Source organism: Anabrus simplex, chromosome 1, assembly GCF_040414725.1.
Source record: "Anabrus simplex isolate iqAnaSimp1 chromosome 1, ASM4041472v1, whole genome shotgun sequence".
NCBI lineage: Eukaryota > Metazoa > Arthropoda > Insecta > Orthoptera > Tettigoniidae > Anabrus > Anabrus simplex.
The window spans coordinates 1,772,290,690-1,772,309,929 of NC_090265.1; the positions used below are offsets into that span (position 1 = coordinate 1,772,290,690).

Below are 19,240 nucleotides of genomic sequence, written 5' to 3' on the forward strand. Positions count from 1 at the left end.
AGATAGGTTAACCACGTGGCGAATGTAAATATTAGAGTTGGCAACTGGGTTTCGAGATCGTGCTCTTCCGATATAAATCGATATGAATGGCAGTTTGGGATTGGTTGGATGTCTATGCTTCAGCGCATAACCACCAGACAGAGCCAAAATCTGCTAAAACGTCAATTTAGAAGTAGAGCCGTACGGAGTATAGATGAATAAGAGAGATACCATGTACAAAAGACAAGTTAAAATGCAGACTTGCTCCTTGAGATAATTTTAACCTAGTTACAGAGCTCTTGAGGATCCAACCAGCCTTAGGGCTGAAGACTGAACATACTGTTGTGTAGCGTGTATCCTGCTTTGAAGACTGACTGGGTTCTAATCAGGTCTGCGGGATCTATCTAAGATGCACAAGATGCACTCCCATCAGACCCAATATTAATTGTAAAAAAATTCTTGTTTACAGAGGCTGTTTTATCAAAGATTTTGGAAAAAGAAATTTACCAAAATTAGGTATTCCATACAATTTTGTGATGGTTACAGTTTAACTACTCAAGTCATTCCTTTGATATGACGAAATATGTATTCTAATATTCCCTCAGCTGAGACTATTCAGATAACCAACAATTTAAACTTGCATCCGGGAGATAGTGGGGCTCTAATCCCACTGTTGGCAGCCCTGAAGGTGATTTTCCGTGGTTTCCCAGTTTCACACCAGGCAAATGCTGGGGCTGCACCTTAAGGCCATGGCCGCTTCCTTCCAACTCCTAGGCCTTCCCTATCCAATAGTCGCCATAAGACCTATCTGGGTTGGTGCGACGTAAAGCAAATGTAAAAAATATTTCTTGCATTATTTTCGCAATGTACAAATTTCATTACATAGGTCCGTATTTATACAGCTTAATTAAGAACTACAGTAAAACCTTGTTAATTCGAAGTCGTTGGGACTCAAAAATCGGACTTCGAATTATGTGATTTCGAATTAACCGCCAATTCGCAATTCAGAAGCACCCACCCTTGCCGCGTTACGAAATATTCTAAGGCCCGTTACTGCATGCAGTTAACCTTGATTCACAGTTTATACCTTTCAAATGCCATGAAAAAAGAACTAGTTCCAAAATGTATCCAAGAAGGTGCATTTACAGTATTCAGATAATGCACTTGGATATCTTACTGGCAAACATAACCTCACGCAACAAAAGAAAGGGAAAAAAAAAAAAGCACGATTCAAAAATGGGGAGAAATCTGTGCTGGCTCCCATGTGCAAGTGCTTTATTCATTGGAGTACTGTACTGTATGCATTTTAGATGCCTTGTATTTACACAGAAAGTACCCGATGCCCTTAACATCAAACTTTCCTATGACTATCCTTGTACGATTTCCCGCAATGGCACTTCTCTCGTACTTCAGAAATGTAAACACTTGCCGCGTCACGAAGTATTCTAAGACCCATTAATACATGCAATCACCTCGATTCACAGTTTAAACCTTTCCAATCCCATGGAAAAACTATTTCGGAAATGTATCCAACAAGGTGCATTTACATTGTTCAAATAATGCACTTGGATAAATCACTGACGAACATAACCTCACGCAACGAAAGAAAAAAATCACACAATTCAAAGATGAGGATAAATTATGCTGGTTTCCCTGTGCAAATGCATTATTTTTTGGATATCTCTACTGTTTGCATTTTTAGATGCTTTATACTGGGACGGAAAGTGCCCGGCGTCCTTAAAACATTGTAGCTTATCGAACTTCTCTATGACGAGGGAATAAAGTTTCTCGGTTCCATGTGCATTGCAATTGCAACGCACTACAATGACCCCCATCCCCGACCCTTGTAAGATTCTCCGGCTGGCACTTTCTCCGTTAAAACCATAAGACCGTTTGGGCTCGCATTAAAATAAAGCAATGCATTTTCATCGGCAATGATAGTATTCGGTGCCTACGAATTTATTATGAGCCACGCTTTTTCGTCAACTGTCGGCATCGCCAGTGTTCGTGCATTCTGCTTTCCCGCACACTGCCTGTTGCGTGGTATTACGGCGTTCCTGAAAAGATTGAATACAAAAGAATTCCGATTTCATTCATAAATAACACGCAAAACTGTATCTCATGTCTCCGGGAACGAGAGCTTCTTCGAATTACGTGGGATTTTGAATTAACCGATTTCGAATTATCGAGGTTCTACTGTAATATTTGGTTTAATGATCCAGCCAATCAATACACTTCACTTTACACTTTGAGAATACACTTAGTCTCAAAATAGTTTATGCTTTCTTTGGTACATGTTTAGTCTTTTATTTAAGACTTCCTCAGCCCTAGTATCTAATTACAGTTTTGTATCTAATTGTAAAATGTTTAGAAAACACTAAAATTAGTACCTTCTGTTCCTATAATACTGTCCACCACTTTTAGAAGAAATCTTTTACTTGTTAAAATTTGATTTCATACCTTTATCCTTTAATTTTGCTAGAGGTTTGACATAGCTTCAGTGTATTGCGGTAGAAGTTGAGCTTTGGCCTTGGAAATGGGAGAATAGGACCTTATTTCTTAATTCGTCAACTGGAGAGTACTGAAGCTTTCAGTCTGATAAAATTCAAGAGACAAGGTCTGAAAAGAAAAATATATTAGTGGGTTTGAACTTTCGGAGGTAAGACAAGTGAGTTTTTTGTTAACATTGCGTGATAAGGAAACTTACCCTCAAATTGATGTTCTTCCCCATGGCTTGGATGAGTGTGAAGGAGAGAAATGGGCATGACAAAGATAATGGACCTGACCTTAATTTTGATATTATACTGGCAAAAAGAAACATGCGAGTGCCAAAAATTCCTGACCAGACCTGCTATTATGATAGACAGCGGTATGTTTATAATTTTACAATAGTAAAACAATAGGAAAATGAGGGAATCTGCCACCTGAGCAACTGCCCCAAATGCAGATCAGTGTTGATTGAGGGCTTGATGCCGTTTAAGTCTTAGTTTAGGCTCAGCCGAAGTGGTGGTTAAGATGGGTTGCAAAAGAATGTCCAGGATGTTATAGTTTATGGATGTATTTATGTATGTTCCAGAAATGCTCTCAACCAAACTCTGACGGATATGATTTACTATCTTGAATAGATACTGTAGGGGTAACACACCCCTAGGGGAGGGTGCGACTTGTAAAATAGTAAACTTCAAATATTTTTGAATCCGTAGTTTCAGTGGTTGCTGAAATGTATTGTGACACTGGATGCCGTTTAAGTACCAGTTCAGCTGCGTAGGCACGGAGAGATGTGGTGATAAAGAAAATGTTCAAACTGGCAGAGATTAGTTTAATGAACAAGAAACAAAATAATTATAACTAAAACTTGACATTAAATGCATAAAAATAACTTAAAATACAAAATAGTTCTTAAAATATCAAAGTTATAAAGTAATGTACAAACTTTTACTTCGCACAGGTAATAAAATTCCTAAAGGTAAACAAAGTGCTCGAGCAGAGCCAGCTAGTATAGCTATGGGTGGGCCGGCACAAGGTTGCACTTCATAGTTGTAATTCACGTTGGCACCACTACAAGAATGGAATGATATCATCCGTCAATCAGAATCACCAACTTACTACTTTTTATGTCAGATACAGTTAAGCATTTAATTCCGTATAGTGCTTATAATCATTAATTTTCTTACATATATATGAGAATTTAAAAAAAATATAAGGTTTAAGCGAGCCACAAAATAAATACGAACTATTTTCAGTTGATTGTTGTTGGCAATATGGGTAGTATACTGGTGCCATCTATAACTAGCTTGACTACCTGTTGGAGTGTTGCAGTTTTATCTATCGCCGCTAGCAGATGGTCAGGTGTGATTCGCGTGTTTATGAAAGTTTTGTTTTCTTTGTGAGAATTGTGAAATTTTATGTTAACGAATGCAGTGCGATGTCACGGAAACCTCAGTCGTGAACCACGAAGTGATAATGTGTGTTGAAAGTTCTATTTTTGTCGGCTGATTTCATTTCTATTGTGTATCATCGCGATGACATTAAAAGCATTTCTCCCATGTTTTTAAAAACTCGCGTGTCTTGGAAGACACGGCGGCGGCAACATCGCTTCGTGCTCAATTGCAGTGTGACCAACATTATGCACAGCTGTCATGTGCAACCTTACGCTGGCCCACCTTTAGTAACCAATATAGACCAATGGGTCCTACTGCTTTTATCATTTCCACACATTTCATCCATCCCTGCTGCTTTTACTGTTTTCATTTAACAGCCATTTCCACCTCTGCCATTGCAGTGTCACTTCTGTTTCTGGATAATCTTAATTTACCACTACACTCTCTCCTGCATCATTTCTCACATTCAGGAGTTATTAAAATAGTCTTTCCATCTATTCTTTATCTCCTGGGTCTGTTGTTACATTTCCACTTTCTTCCATCACTTTTGTGTAGATTTTGTTTTCTCATTTTTCAGTCCATACATCCTTTTTCCACCATTTAGCTACATCTTTTTCCAACTCTTCTGTGAATCTCTCCCAACATTTTTTCTTTTACTCATTTACCACTTTTTTACACTTTTAATTTCCTGATAATCTTGCTTCTGTCTTTGCTATCTCTGTTCCATTCTTGCCGTGCTTTTTTAATAACCTAACACACTATCAATATATATTAGCAAGGAGCATATAGCATTGGGGAGAGAGTTAACACAGGTCACAAATGCAACTCGCTCTGTCATCTCACGAGGAAAAGTTGAATTACTAGTAAAAATGAGATGATGGAACAGTTCTGTGGTCCGGCATTCGATCCACCAAGATGAAGCGCGCGACGGTTCCGTGGCATACGCCCAATGAGTTAACAATGTTCTACTGTACCAGTAAAAGTGTAAATTATCTTGGATATGTTGTGATGTCTGAACACCTTCGCCAACCTTGCTTGTCTTTCCTACAGTTAAGTTTAGAACACGGTATATATTACTGTATGTTTTTAATGTTATAATGTAATTTTCAGTCACGTCCCTGTAAAATTGTTGAAATGTCTACATCGAAGACTGGTAAACACGGGCATGCCAAGGTACATCTTGTGGGTATCGACATCTTCAATGCCAAAAAGTATGAAGATATATGCCCATCAACTCACAATATGGATGTGCCTTTTGTCAAGCGTGAAGATTACCAAGTGAGTATTTTACAAGTTCTTTTTCATGTTGACCTGTTTTGCAAGTTATTTTTTCTCATGTTTTGTAAGGTGAGACAATTTGTAACATATTTCTAATGCTCATTTTTTGGAATGCAGTGGGAAGGGGGGTGGTTACTTTGTGGTTTTGAATTCGGGTAGGCTCTGCTGATGGAAATTACTCTTGGTCTATAGCAGTTTTGAATCTTGCTGTTTATCGTATGACTTTTAGTGCTGCGATTGTCAGAGGACATGTTCAGCTCACCCAGTGCTGGTCTATTTGACGGTCATGGGCAACCTGAACATCTGCGTGTGAAGGGATGATAATGCGCTAGGGAGATGGTGAAATCTAGTGTCGGTACATATTGGTATTGAATAGGTGGACCTTTCTCTACCCTTTAATAGTGATCAGTTCTCAATACGGACCATAATGAAATTCATAACTTATGACAAGGCCTTCTCCTGTAAAGTAACATCTCAACGGGTCTGCTCTAGTCTTAACATCTGCATCACTTCAAATCACCAAGTTATATGCCCTCGCTTCATATGAACACAACAGAGCGGTTTGGAATTTAATCTGGACTTTTGGCACACAATCTAGTGATTTTGAATTGTACTCTGCCAGCAAACATTCTGATTTTTTCCACAAATGGGACAACCTTCTAACCTGTGTCAGACCATATACAATTTTGACACCTTAATGATCATAGCCACTGGGGAGGCTTATCTTGAAGTGCCAAATAGGTTGAAGTCAGGTATGTAACGCACCTTGGGAACAAGAGGGCCCCAAATGCAAAAATAATACCTCTGAGAAAATTGCGATGTATAGTAGAAGTCCGTTATAGCGAGAATTCATAACAGCGAAGAATTTACTTGCTATAACGGATTGACGTTATAAAAGTATAAAAGTTGGAAACCCCCCCCCGCCATATACATTCAAGTCAGTATGAAACGGCAATTGGTTTGTTCAAAACTTGAGTTTCTGCAGACGATATCCACACTACGGCTTGTTTATTTTTCAAAATCCGATACTATATGAAAGTGTGTGTTTAATTTCATTCTGAAAAAAATATAGTACCGTATTTCTTCGAATCCAAGACGATCCCCACTTTTTCCTTCAAAAAATGTAAATCAGGCTCAAAAAGTACTTTGTAAAATCACGTGAATGCCTTTGTTGTACAGTAAGCCTACGCATTTTAGACTATTTTAGACGCCGTGCATTAACTTTCGTCATGCCGTTTTTTGTGGTTTTTTTTGCGGCTGCACAATTTATTTTCGCAGGTTTAAGGACCATTAACTTAAAATTGGCATCATAATACCAAAGAGAATCCGTCGGAAATTTGCCGGCAGTACCTACTCCATGCGTCTCTACAACACGATCCATCGGGAAATTATTCTTCCTGTCTGTAAAACTGTTACATTTACTCGGCGTCAGATATAACAGGCTACTGCTACACGCACGTCTCGCTTGCCGGGTCCGGCTAAATTCAGCGGCTAGCGATGTGTAGGTCTAATCACGGATGTTGAAAGTCAACGAACGAGTTTATTGCGCCAACGTATGGCCATTCCGCCCTTGTGTTTTTCGTGCACATACCTTACAATTTCATCTTTGACTTCTTTAAAGCGTCCTTGTTGCGTACCACTGTACAGTAGGCCTATGCATTTTTTAGCTCTGTCTTCACGCTAACGCCAAATATTGGCTTTAGTGAAGCCTATGCCGTATTTTCTTGCGGCTCCACAATTGTTCATTTCTGAGTGTTTAATAACCATTAACTTAAAAATTTTCATCAACAAGAACCCGTTGAAAATTTGCCGGGAATACCTTTTCCACGTATCTTTAAAATACGACTAACCATCACGAAAATATTCCTGCTTTTTATAAAACTTATGTTTACTAAGCGTCAAGTATAATAGAAGCGTTATAACTCTGCCACTGAGTAGCCATGGCCTTTCTAAGAATCAAACGGCTCGCCTGTTTTGATGCCATTCTGCTGATTTGAGAGACGTTTTTGTAGAAGCTAATAGAGCACCATACTGTGTTCACTGTTTCCTGAGATCCAGCGACGTTACACAAAGGCACTGTACAACCGGTTGTCGCGGCTAGCAATGTAGCCTATAGTAAAGAGGCGGTCGTTTATTGTCAATGAGTTTTGTGCGTGTGTGAAAAGCAGCAGCGTGGTTACCGCGGTAGTTGCCAGTGGCATCCATTAACCTACTGTTAGGCCGCAAATGCAAGACAACCCTCGAGTTTTCGCATGAGATTCTGAGAAAAAAGTTTTGGATTCAGAGAAATACAGTATCACTCCAGAGGTTTCTGCGGCACACACTTTTCTTCTTCAAATAGCGTCACCTAATGTAATATCAATATAATGGTCCATTATTGGACATCATAAATTTTCCAGCTAACTCATTCTTGGTTGCCTGCGTTTTGCCCTCGTGTGCTAAGTTGGACTAGTCAGTTGGGACTTAGCACACCTCCCAAGACGCAAGGCTAGTGCATACCATGGAGGCCACTGCATAGGCTACCTGAAGCCACCAGCAGTGCCAATGCACTATGAGAGCTATGTCTCATTTCCAAAAATTGATGCCTGCCTGGCCATCAGATGATAAAGATGTTGAATCCCATGGGGAACTTAAAATATTTGTACTGAATGAGTAAATTTATAATACCAATATAATGGTCCATTATTGGACTTTATAAATTTTCCAGCTAACTCATTCTTGGATGCCTGCGTTTTGCCCTCGTGTGCCAATTTGGGCTCGTCAGTTGGGACTTAGCACACCTCCCAAGACGCAAGGCTAGTGCATACCATGGAGGCTACTGCATAGGCTACCTGAAGCCACCAGCAGTGCCAATGCAGTACGAGAAGCCTATGCAGTGGCCTCCATGGTATGCACTAGGCTTGCGTCTTGGGAGGTGTGCCAAGTCTCAACTGACGAGCCCAAGTTAGCACACGGGCGAAACGCAGGCAACCAGGTATGAGTTAGCTGGAAAATTTATAATGTCCAATAACAGATCATTATATTGGTATTATAAATTTACTCACTCAGGACAAATATTATAAGTTCCCCATGGGATTCAACATCTGTCACCTAATGTAACCGTATATGTATCACGAAAACATATTTACAACGCATGTAGAGAAATGATAACCTACTCGCGAAAAATTTACATGTAAATAGCCTTTCCGAAATTTAACTAGACGCGAGAAGATATGGAATATCCTCTGAAATCGGTGATGTACTCTGCCATATCTTGAGGTGTATCACATTCTTACTTAATTTCCATATACAGTAGAGTCTCGTTAATCCAAACTAATTGGGACCGCAGTCTGTTCGGATTACGAAATTTTCGTATTAACCGGAAATATTTTCGAATAATAATGTTATTGCTTTTACGTCCCACTTACTACTCGTACGGTTTCTGGAGACTCCTAGGTGCCGGGATTTTCTCCTGCAGGTGTTCTTTTACGTGCCAGTATATCTACTTACACGAGGCTGACGTATTTGAGCACCTTCAAATACCACAAGACTGAGCCAGGATCGGACCTGCCAAGTTGGGGTCAGAAGGTCAGCGCCTCAACCGTCTGAGGAAAATAGTTTCTACAATACAGTACAAGCTGTAATGTGAAATGCCTATTATTTAATAGTTACATTAATAAAATACTGTATAAAATTACAGTAGGGTAGTTAAGAACCCGTAGAGGAGAAAACGACTAAAACTAGGTTAAAACTTGTCTCCTAAAACTGCTAAAATACGGTAACAGGTTACACTAGTCTCATATGCAGATGCCGCGGCCGCCTAGAACTTGCCGTACGCTACGTCGAGCAACACTCCGCTACTACGCCCATTGATGTGATGTTTGAGATTCTGGTTTAACACTGCATCTTCGAGTAGGTCCCAATCACTACGGCAAATGAAACTAGTAGACTTTGTAAAGATGAACGCGCAGTGATTGATGGTTTATGATGTGTAATTATGTTTACATTAAGTTATTCTAGTAAAATATGACTAATAAAGTGCAAGTAAGTCTTCATTCTATAATATGTTCTTCCATTCCAATAGGAAAACTTTTTTTTAAAAATTGAATATTTCAGTTCGGATTAACCGGACTTTCGGATTAACGGGACTCTAGTGTATAACATTCAAATCAAGATACCTTTTACTTCAGTCATTATTTTTAACGAGTTAACTGCTATCGGCCATGTTATTTACGCATTTATTACGAAAACGTGTTATCCTTTTTCATTTCGAATTTTCTTTAGACAACAGCAGTCGACGGGTATTACTTATTCCAACATCGCCTTTGAATGTCCACGAGAGCTCGCAAATGCACCAAATGAGAAAACTATACCGTACCGAAGATGATCGATCGCATGTTGTTGCAAACGTTGCCGTTTTCTTATTCAAGCGGCGTCACCTATCCAAACTTAACCGTACTATACGTATGATGAAAACACACTTCATGCGCCAGTAGAGAAATTATAACCTTCTCGCTATAAAGTTTCATAATAGCCTTTCCGTAATTTAACCAGACCCGAGAAAATATAACCTAACCTCTGAAATCAATTAAGCACTCTGCCATATCTCAAGGTGTATCCCATTCTTGCTAAATTGCAGTATTTAGCCTCAAAATTAAGTGGTCGTTTAGTCAGCCTTGATTTTTAACGAGTTCACAATCTTAATCGGGCACGTTATTTACGCATTTATTACGAAAATGTGTTATCCTCTTTCATTTCGAATTTTCTTTCGACAATAACAGTTGACGGGTATTACTAATTCCAACATCGCCTTCGAATTTCGACGAGAGCACTCGCTAGTGCACATAGCGAGGAAACGATGCCCAACGTAATCAATCGCATGCAATATAATCACTGGGGTACCTAAATATCAGTAATGGACAAAATTGTACGCACTTAATCATTTGTAATAACGGATGTCAGTGATGGGGCTCTCGCTGTAACTGAAGGACGATACACATTTTAATATAGGAATTTTGAAGGGACAGAAGACAATCATCGCTATAGCGGAGTTCGCATTATATGCCGAACTCGCTATAGCGGACTTCTACTGTATATAAAAATGTATCAAATACATAATACAGTCGAAACTAGTTAAGGCGTCCCTCTCTAGTGCGTTTCACTGGTTATTACGCCATTGTTCCGAAGTCCCAGGACGAGTCCTATTAAATACATGCTGGAGAAACCTGGATAGCACATTTACGTCGCTCTTTAGTATGTTCGTAACTCCCACCATAAGCAATATAAATTATCTTTCCCAGCCACATTGCGCGCACGACAGGCCAGAGACAACTGGCCTGGTTAAGAATTTGGTAGACAACTCAATTTCACAGCTGCAGAGCGCGGTAGCGTGTCGGCGTACAGTTGCAGAGGGTGTCAATCCCAAGCCAGTCTTGTTCTCTTTGTGTCTGACGTGTTGGTACTTAATTTTACGTTCATGAGGCCTCTTTCGGACGGCACGTGTTCAGCCCGCTTCTGCGCTGAGTCGCCAGTCTGCCTAGACCTAAACTAACAATGGATTGTTCAGATGATGCGGAGGCAGAGAGTAACAGCGCGCGGGGGAAATGTTTGAGCGAGCAGTCCGTGGCGAGTTGCTGTCTCAGGCCCACAGTTACTTATTATTGGACATTAGTTTTTATGCATGTCGTCGTACTCAACGGATCGGCCATGCTCGCGACATCAGTACAGAACCTGATAGTGTACCTGTAAGAAGGTAGAAATGGATTTAGACGAAACAAAAGTAGGTAGGCCTGCTCCTGCCCACCCATTTGACATACCAGTATCATTTTGAATTTAAGTTATTCGTGTGCTTTTTTCTTTTACTGTGTGATGTACAGCAGTCATTATGGAACTCGAAATAGACCTTGAGAACTTAATAATCTTTAATGTCGGAAATACCAGTGGTCTCGTGTTTGGGATAACGTGATATCATTTAGACCCGTTATTGAGAGCGTATCTTCAAAATTGTACCTATCTTCTCTAACGAAATGTGAAGGACAGAGCATGTGTGAACTATTTTTGTATTTTCTTAAATGTAAACAGACTGCAATGGTCCATATTTATTAACACACTGTAAAGAGTGTTGAAAATGATCCATTGGAAAGTGCGGTGAGTTTTTCACCACTCGACCTGTTGTGTACATGTGTAATGTATGTAAATTAGGCCGGCCTACTGTACAGCTGACATGTAAGGTGCTTACTTTTAAGTTCGTGAATTAATTGTGTAACAACGTACATAAATTTATTAGGCCTACTGTACTTACGCATAGTGGTTTGCAGGACATTATGGAGAAGAAAGCTAGACAGTTTACAGATGATAAAATTAGTATGTTGAGAAAGTGGACACTAAACCACACATTAAACGTGTGCAAATCGCCCAGGTGTTGGGCTTTCCAGTGACAACTTTAAAACATAATTGTAAGTGACGTGTATAGTTCGCGTTTCTAAGAACATTTTCCCTTGAAGTTTTACGATGTTGGTGTTCTTGAAATGTATTATATCTTTATTTCATTAATTATAATTGTAAACATTTGTTTCTTTGTTTTTATCGTATTATTTTTACGTTCAAACCTAACCTTAAATTTAACAGCAAAATTGTTTTTTCATTTTGTAACAGGTTTCCCTCTTCATGACGTTTTTCGGTCCCGATAAAAAGTCCTAATCAGTTTTGGCTCGATATTAAAAAATGAATTTACTAGACCTCTCCAAACCTTACATTTCAATTATCTCATAAGTATCATTTTGATCTCTTTGGCCTTCTTCCCAAGGTGTGATAAGTGGGTTGATAGGTACTAGCCATGTGCCTCAGTTTTAAGGCTAATTTTGTGCTCTCAGTACACACGAGTTCATCTGTTTATATATGTATGCAACTAAAGCTGCTTGGAAAATGAATTTTTAATGGGTAATTAGGCTGGATATTAATGAAACAGCAGTGTGAGAGAGGGAAAGACCTAATTGTAGTTTTTTTAGACCTTAAAAAGGGCATACGATAGTCATATGGGAGTGCCTGAATATTTCATAGGCAAGGTCCAAATGCTGTACCACAACTGTAGCAGCTGTGTACATGTTGGGGATAGCCATTGTCAGAAATCACCAATGTGTGTGTTTCTCTATCGTTCTCTTTTCAGGTTTTTAAGAATACTATCCACGACAGTAATGAATTGCAATGGTGAGAGCTCGCTCCCTTGGACACCCTGTGTGGTATTAAATCTATGAAATTATATGAAACAGCAGTCCGAGAGAGTTTCTTTACAAACACTACAGCATTGGCGCTCAGATGGTCAGAAAATTGCACCTGTTTATTTCTGTGAGAGTCTGCCGAAAGGTCATAAATCAGTGCCACTACAGCAGGGCCAAACTGTCATATACTTTACGTGAGAAACTAACGGCCTGGAGTTCTTCTCTTAGCTTAACTTCATAAAAATAACACCACCAAAACTTGAATTATCACTCTTTTCATCCTTAAGAAAATCTGAAGTAGCTTTTATGCTATGCGTATTATCTCCATAACCACACTTAACCCTTCTGCAAGTTTTCTCAAGTGATTTTCTGATGGCAGGGGCAAGAGGTTATGTCGCCGGTAATGACTGAATCCGTTCGATGATATTATTCTCAACAATACTCTCTCTAAAATGAATTCATTGCTGTATCTCATTCCATTACAATTCACCTGGCATTTCTTAAGCATGGTGTTGATCATCTTTTCCTTCTTGCTAAGGTGTTTGTGTAATTAAATTCCTGTGTATTTCTAACCTGCTTCTCCAGCAAATTCTCTATTTTGCTGAGTTGAGACTGGATCTAGCTCGAATTCAATTTCAATTGCCGGGCGAATTGGCCGTGCGGTTAGGGGCGCGCAGCTGTGGGCTCGCATCTGGGAGATAGTGGGTTCGAATCCCACTGTCGACAGCCCTGAAGATGGTTTTCCATGGTTTCCCATTTTCACACTAGGCAAGATCACAGCCACTTCCTTCCCACTCCTAGCCCTTTCCTATCCCATCGTGTCGACGTAAAATAGATTGAAAAATCAATTAGCATTTTTAGACGCCTTTTGAGCGATAATGAATTTTCGGCATCAGAAAGTATACTGGATTAACCCAAATTTTGATCATCATTAGACTGCCCTTTTAATTCTACATTCGCTGCTGCACTCCAGTCTTCAATCTTTCTCCTTTTCCTGGTGGTGTCTAGGTTCTTGTTCCTGTTGGGAGTTTCACAGGATTTAATTTCACTTGACAGTTATTTCGACAAATAGGGAAAATGTGAGGCTGTGCTCCTGGACGTAATTTCCATTTCACAAAATAGCCACTTTTCACGATTCAGTATAGTTATCTGATTTTACTATCAGATCTTCAGAGAAATGAACTTACAAATTCTACTACTACATGTTAACTTGGTATCCTTTCATGGAATAGTTCTGGCACATTAAAAAAAATTATTTTTATCTTTCGGTGGTGAAAAGAATCTTGTATAATTAACTACTCAACCATAGCCTGACTTACAGCCAGGCTCAAAACGATACAGAACGTTGAACTATTAATTTAATCAAGCCACGTAAGATTCGTGCTTGAAGTACACAACACACAATGAACTGAGTTTAGGAACTGAAAGCAAAGAAAATTCAACTTATTGACCAAAATATCTTGCACAGTAACGTCTCCCGCACTTTCCTATACCTGGCTTGCCGGAACTACTGTATAGCACGTGTTGGACAGAATCGCTTGCAGAGGCGGGGCCACAAACTACCATGCTCACACTTGGTTTTTATATTAGTCATGGTACTAGTATTAAATGCATTGGTTTGTTTTGGAAAGTATGTTGAAGTATGAGAACATCCAAATTATATTATTTATAGTACTGTTAAGCATTTTAAAGTTAACATTTTTATGTTAACAGTTGACGGACATTTCTGACGATGGATATTTGTGCCTCATGGCTGACAATGGTGACCTCCGTGAAGATTTAAAGATTCCAGAAGGTGAATTGGGAGCACAACTAAGGGCTGATTTTGATGCAGGGAAGGAGCTTTTGGTAAGTTTTCTGTATAATTAAGGCAATTTTTATTAAGGATTCTTGTACTGAATATCCACTTTTCTTGGCCTTTATATCTTGTCATATCTTTTCTCTTACACAGGTTTCCCCCCAATACTGCCTTTTCAAAAACATTTTGGAGCTAAAGCATAAAATTTGAGATTTTTTGGGTTTCATGCTTTTGTGTCTTTTGTCTTGTTTGGATTAGTAGGCTCTGCAGATTCAAGATTCAAGATACCCGTCTCCCTTAGTCTCGAAAATCATAGATTAGGGAGAGGGTATTGTTTATTGTAATCGTCTCATAATTTCATAATTTGTGATACATGCCGTATACAAAATTAGGAGTAAACTTAAATAACTATTGTGAATAGTGTTAATAATTGTTACATGCGATGAATGTTCATATAAAGCAGGTGCATAGAAATTGAACAGAGAAAGAATACTATAAACTGAATGTTGGAGTTCCATTCATATATAGTATTATGGCAGAAAAAACCAAAACATCTATTTATAGTGATATCTTTTCAGATTTTCAAAGATATTGCCTTTGCTGGCTGTTAAGAAAAGAGAGAAAACGGAAATTATTATTAGACAATACATAAAACTAGTAGAACTAATGTAACGAGGTAGTTCCATGCTAACCCTTAAGCCTATGTACCTAATGGCTCTAGACTTCAACGGAGTTATATTGTCTAGTTTACCTTAGGCACAATTCGGTTCCTGGCTGACATGTATCACATCCTTTCCTTCCTTCAATTTCCTGCTCCACCTTCCCCTAATAATGTTAAATAATTTCGCAATTCTATCTGGGTGCATCCATTCTCTGTTCAATAACTTTACAATTGTATACAACTGATTTTCGTTCTCAATTTTCTTTACATCCTCATCGTCTATGAATTTTTCTCGTATTTCCTTTGTCATAGGGCAATCTTTTATAAGGTGTGCCCATCCCATCTCTTCAGAGCATATTAAACATTTTCATCCCTGTTCCTTCTATATGCTTTATTTTTATGTATCCCCATTAACCACCATATTATACCCCTCATTCTCTTTGTTATAAACTCTACATTTATTCTCATTCTTCCCATATATATTACAAAATTCTTCTAATGACCTCTTATTTCTACATTGTGTATCAATGTCTTGTTTTTCAATATACTTAATTCTTAGAACTATTTTTTTACATATTTTCCACTTCTCTATACATTCTTTTTCCCAGTAACATCCCATTCCAATCGTTTCTAAAATATTCCGTACCCCATCCACCCAGTATCCTTGGTTCTGATGTTTCATTTGGTGTTGATATGCTATCTGTAAAATCTCGCCCCCTTCTCGCAACTTCATTCTCAACCAATACTTCATTATAGTAGGCTCTGCAGGTTTGTCACGTCACAACCCACTGGTCTTTTGTATCAGACTGTTAAGATCTTGACCTAGTTAGTCTTTTTTAGGATTAACTACCTGCTATGATCTCAAGACCCTTATTACTATTTAATAGTAACTTACATTAAATTTACTGTTTTATTTTTCCATTTCCAGAACTAACTAGATTGGTACTTTAAGTTCCTTTCTACTTTCCCATAATCCAGTTCACTTTCCTTTGTCGTATACTCGTTCTAACACGTTTACATTGTTCCTGTTGATGTTTGTTGCTCTCTTTCAATGTCTAATATGTCCGGACCATCTATTTCTCCATTTGTATCCTTTTGACTTTTCTACCGCAGAGTAATTCTTATTTACGTGCATGTCACTAATGGCTCAACCAGTTCAATCATGATATGATCTGGTTGTATTTGAAGGTTTTGTTTGCCTTCCCATGGTTGATGGATTTACGACAATAATACCTCTCCGTTTATGAAAATAGAATTTTGGCTGTAAAATTATTAGTTCGAGGCACGTTTGGAACTGAAGCACCTTTGGTCTTTAAAAAAATTGTTTTGTATTAATTCCAGCATCCCCTTTCAAGGGGGCTGAAACTCTTCTACCAGCAGTTTTTATAACCCAGGTCCCGTTTAAAATTGCCTTTCATATTACTGCAAAAATTTTTGTACCTTTTTTTTGGTGTTCTCGTGAACTTGGCTTTGCAAGAGTAAATAAGTTACCTGTAACCATGCGGGCAGACTCACATACTCTCAAATTGCTCTTGTAAAGAATGTTCATTAAACACTGGAACATTTTTTCATTGTTGACAAAGAGTGCATTATAATTTTTTCTGTTCAGTTTGTTTGAAATGCCCTCCACATGTTGAATTTATGACTTACAGTGTGTCCCGCTCCCAGCGGGACCGGCAAAGGACATGCACAGGCACACACTCAGTAAGGATGGGACAAATGGTTACTTTACGGTATCATGTTCCTTTGTATCCGTTACACTGTAGTATTAGGTTGGAGTATTACGATATAAAAGTAACATAATACAAGTTGCAGGTCAACTTTTGAAAGGAACATTCCGCACCGTAGTAAATACTTATAAATAGCTATACTATATCTTCATCTCACTTTCTTCTCTCCCACTGTCCGTTTCATCACCTCGTCACTCACATTCTTAACTATTCCTAGAAAAATATTTGCAATGACATTTACATTCCGAGAACCAATACTTCAAAATCTTCATGCATAGAAAGTGCCGTGGCTGCTATTTGCATTCATAGATGTCCAAGGATCTGTAGTTGCAGACATTAGGACCAGACTTGATAAATTTTGTTGATGAACGAGTGTCATATTCACTTCTGATGCCACCGGAATGGGTCATGAGGAAATAGCCCTACCAGGCAAGACGTAAGCAGAGTTTAATCCGGTACTTTATTGTTATTGGTTTTTTATTACACCGACACATACTGATTTAAGTAACTAATCTCATTTTGGTCCGTATTGAAGATGCAATAAGTAAAACACTTTCAAGGTTAAAATTATTGTGTCTATCTTTTCAATACAAATATATTTTTTGTTGTTTGAGTCATCAGTCCATAGACTGGTCTGATGCAGCCCTCCATGCCACACTATCCTGTGCTAACCTTTTCATTTCTACGTAACTATTGCATCCTACATCTGCTCTAATCTGCTTGTCATATTCATACCTTGGTCTAACCCTACCGTTCTTACCACCTACACTTCCTTCAAAAACCAACTGAACAGGTCCTGGGTGTCTTAAGATGTCCTATCATTCTATCTCCTAGTCAAATTTAGCCAAATCGATCTCCTCTCACCAATTCGATTCACTATCTCTTCGTTCGTGATTCAATCTATCCACCTCACCTTCAGCATTCTTCTGTAACACCACATTTCAAAAGCTTCTATTCTCTTTCTTTCTGAGCTAGTTATCGTCCATGTTTCACTTCCCACTTCCATACAATGCCACGCTCCACACGAAAGTCTTCAAAAACATCTTTCTAATTCCAATATCAATGTTTGAAGTGAGCACATTTCTTAAGAAAGCTCTTCCTTGCTTGTGCTAGTCTGCATTTTATGTCCTCCTTACTTCTGCCATCGTTAGTTATTTTACTACCCAAGTAACAATATTAATCTACTTCCTTTAAGACTTCATTTCCTAATCTAATATTTCGTAAATCACCTGCCTTCGTTCGACTGCACTCCATTACTTCTCTTTTGGACTTATTTATTTTCATCTTGTACTCGTTACCCAAGACTTCATCCATACCATTCAGCAACTTCTCAAGATCTTATGCAGTCTCAGATAAAATAACAATATCATCGGCAAATCTCAAGGTTTTGATTTCCTCTCCTTGGACTGTGATTCCCTTTCCAAATTTCTCTTTGATTTCCTTTACTGCCTCTTCTATGTAAACATTGAAAAGGAGAGGGGACAAACTGCACCCTTGCCTCACTCCTTTCTGGATTGCTGCTGCTTTTTCAAAGCCCTCGATTCTTATCACTGCAGACTGATTTTTATACAGATTGTAGATAATTCTTCGTTCTTGGTATCTGATCCCTATCAACTTCAGAATCATAAATAGCTTGGTCCAATCAACATTATCGAATTCCTTTTCTAGATCTACGAATGCCATGCACGTGGGCTTGTCCTTCTTGATTCGATCCTCTAAGATCAGACGTAAAGTCAGGATTGCTTCACTTGTTCCTACATTTCTTCTGAAGCCAAATTGATCTTCTCCCAACTCAGCTTCAACTTGTTTTTCCATTCTCCTGTACATAATACGTGTTAAAATTTTGCAGGCCTGAGACACTAAACTAATGGTGCGGTGGTTTTCACACCTGTCAGCTCCGGCTTTCTTGGGAATAGGTATAACAACATTCTGCCGAAAATCGGATGGGACTTCTCCTGTCTCATACATCTTACATAATAAATGGAATAACCTTGCCATGCTGGTTTCTCCTAAGGCAGTCAGTATTTTTTAGCGATTAAAATCTACATGAATTAAAAACACCAGTTAGGGACATTTGCCCTAGTTATGGGCATCCTCAGCTTAATATAAATCTTAAGGTCAAGAATTAAAACTATAAACATCGGAACTTAAAAGTAAACTTAATACTAAATACAATGGTCTTATGCTTTTTACATAGTTTACAATGTACATTAACTTTGCCAGAATTTACGAACAATGAATTAATTCATTTTATAATGACTAGACATCCAATGTAGATTTGATTGATCCTAGTGTGAATTGGGGTTTCTCAAATTGTATTGACTAGAGATTTGTCACAGCGCGAGTTGGGGTTTCTTCAATTGTTATGGTCGCCTGAGTCGTAAGAAGTGTTACAAAACCGGAACCTTGGTTAGTCTTTCATGTTAGGGTATGAATCAGTTTGAATATTCCTTTAGAAAGAAGCATGGTTATGTATTAAGGTTGAAGCATGTATGTTGGAAACTATTGATCGGATAAAATTTTTGGAATATTAACGTCATTCTTGTTGGTTAACTTTCCATTGGTGCATTGTTCAAGCTTGGGAGGAATAAGAGTTGTCTGTAACTGGATAAGAGAAAAAACGGGAAATTAGAATGATGAATGTGGAACCCAATATAATTGCAGAGTGAGTGTTTATCACATGAACGTGTCTTGTCGACGTTAGCTGGGACCGGTTG

At 38.5% G+C, this 19,240-nt stretch overlaps 1 protein-coding gene across 3 annotated transcripts in view; it reads left to right on the top strand.

Moving 5' to 3' along the window:
* eEF5 (eukaryotic translation elongation factor 5) overlaps nucleotides 1-19,240 on the top strand; it is a 71,965-nt gene that overhangs the window by 38,347 nt on the left and 14,378 nt on the right. For all 3 annotated transcript variants that reach the window (XM_067138614.2, XM_067138615.2, XM_068225691.1), the window contains exons 3-4: nucleotides 4,971-5,138; nucleotides 14,048-14,182. In XM_067138614.2, the coding sequence (XP_066994715.1) occupies nucleotides 4,971-5,138; nucleotides 14,048-14,182 (303 nt within the window). The remainder of the gene's footprint in view (nucleotides 1-4,970; nucleotides 5,139-14,047; nucleotides 14,183-19,240) is intronic.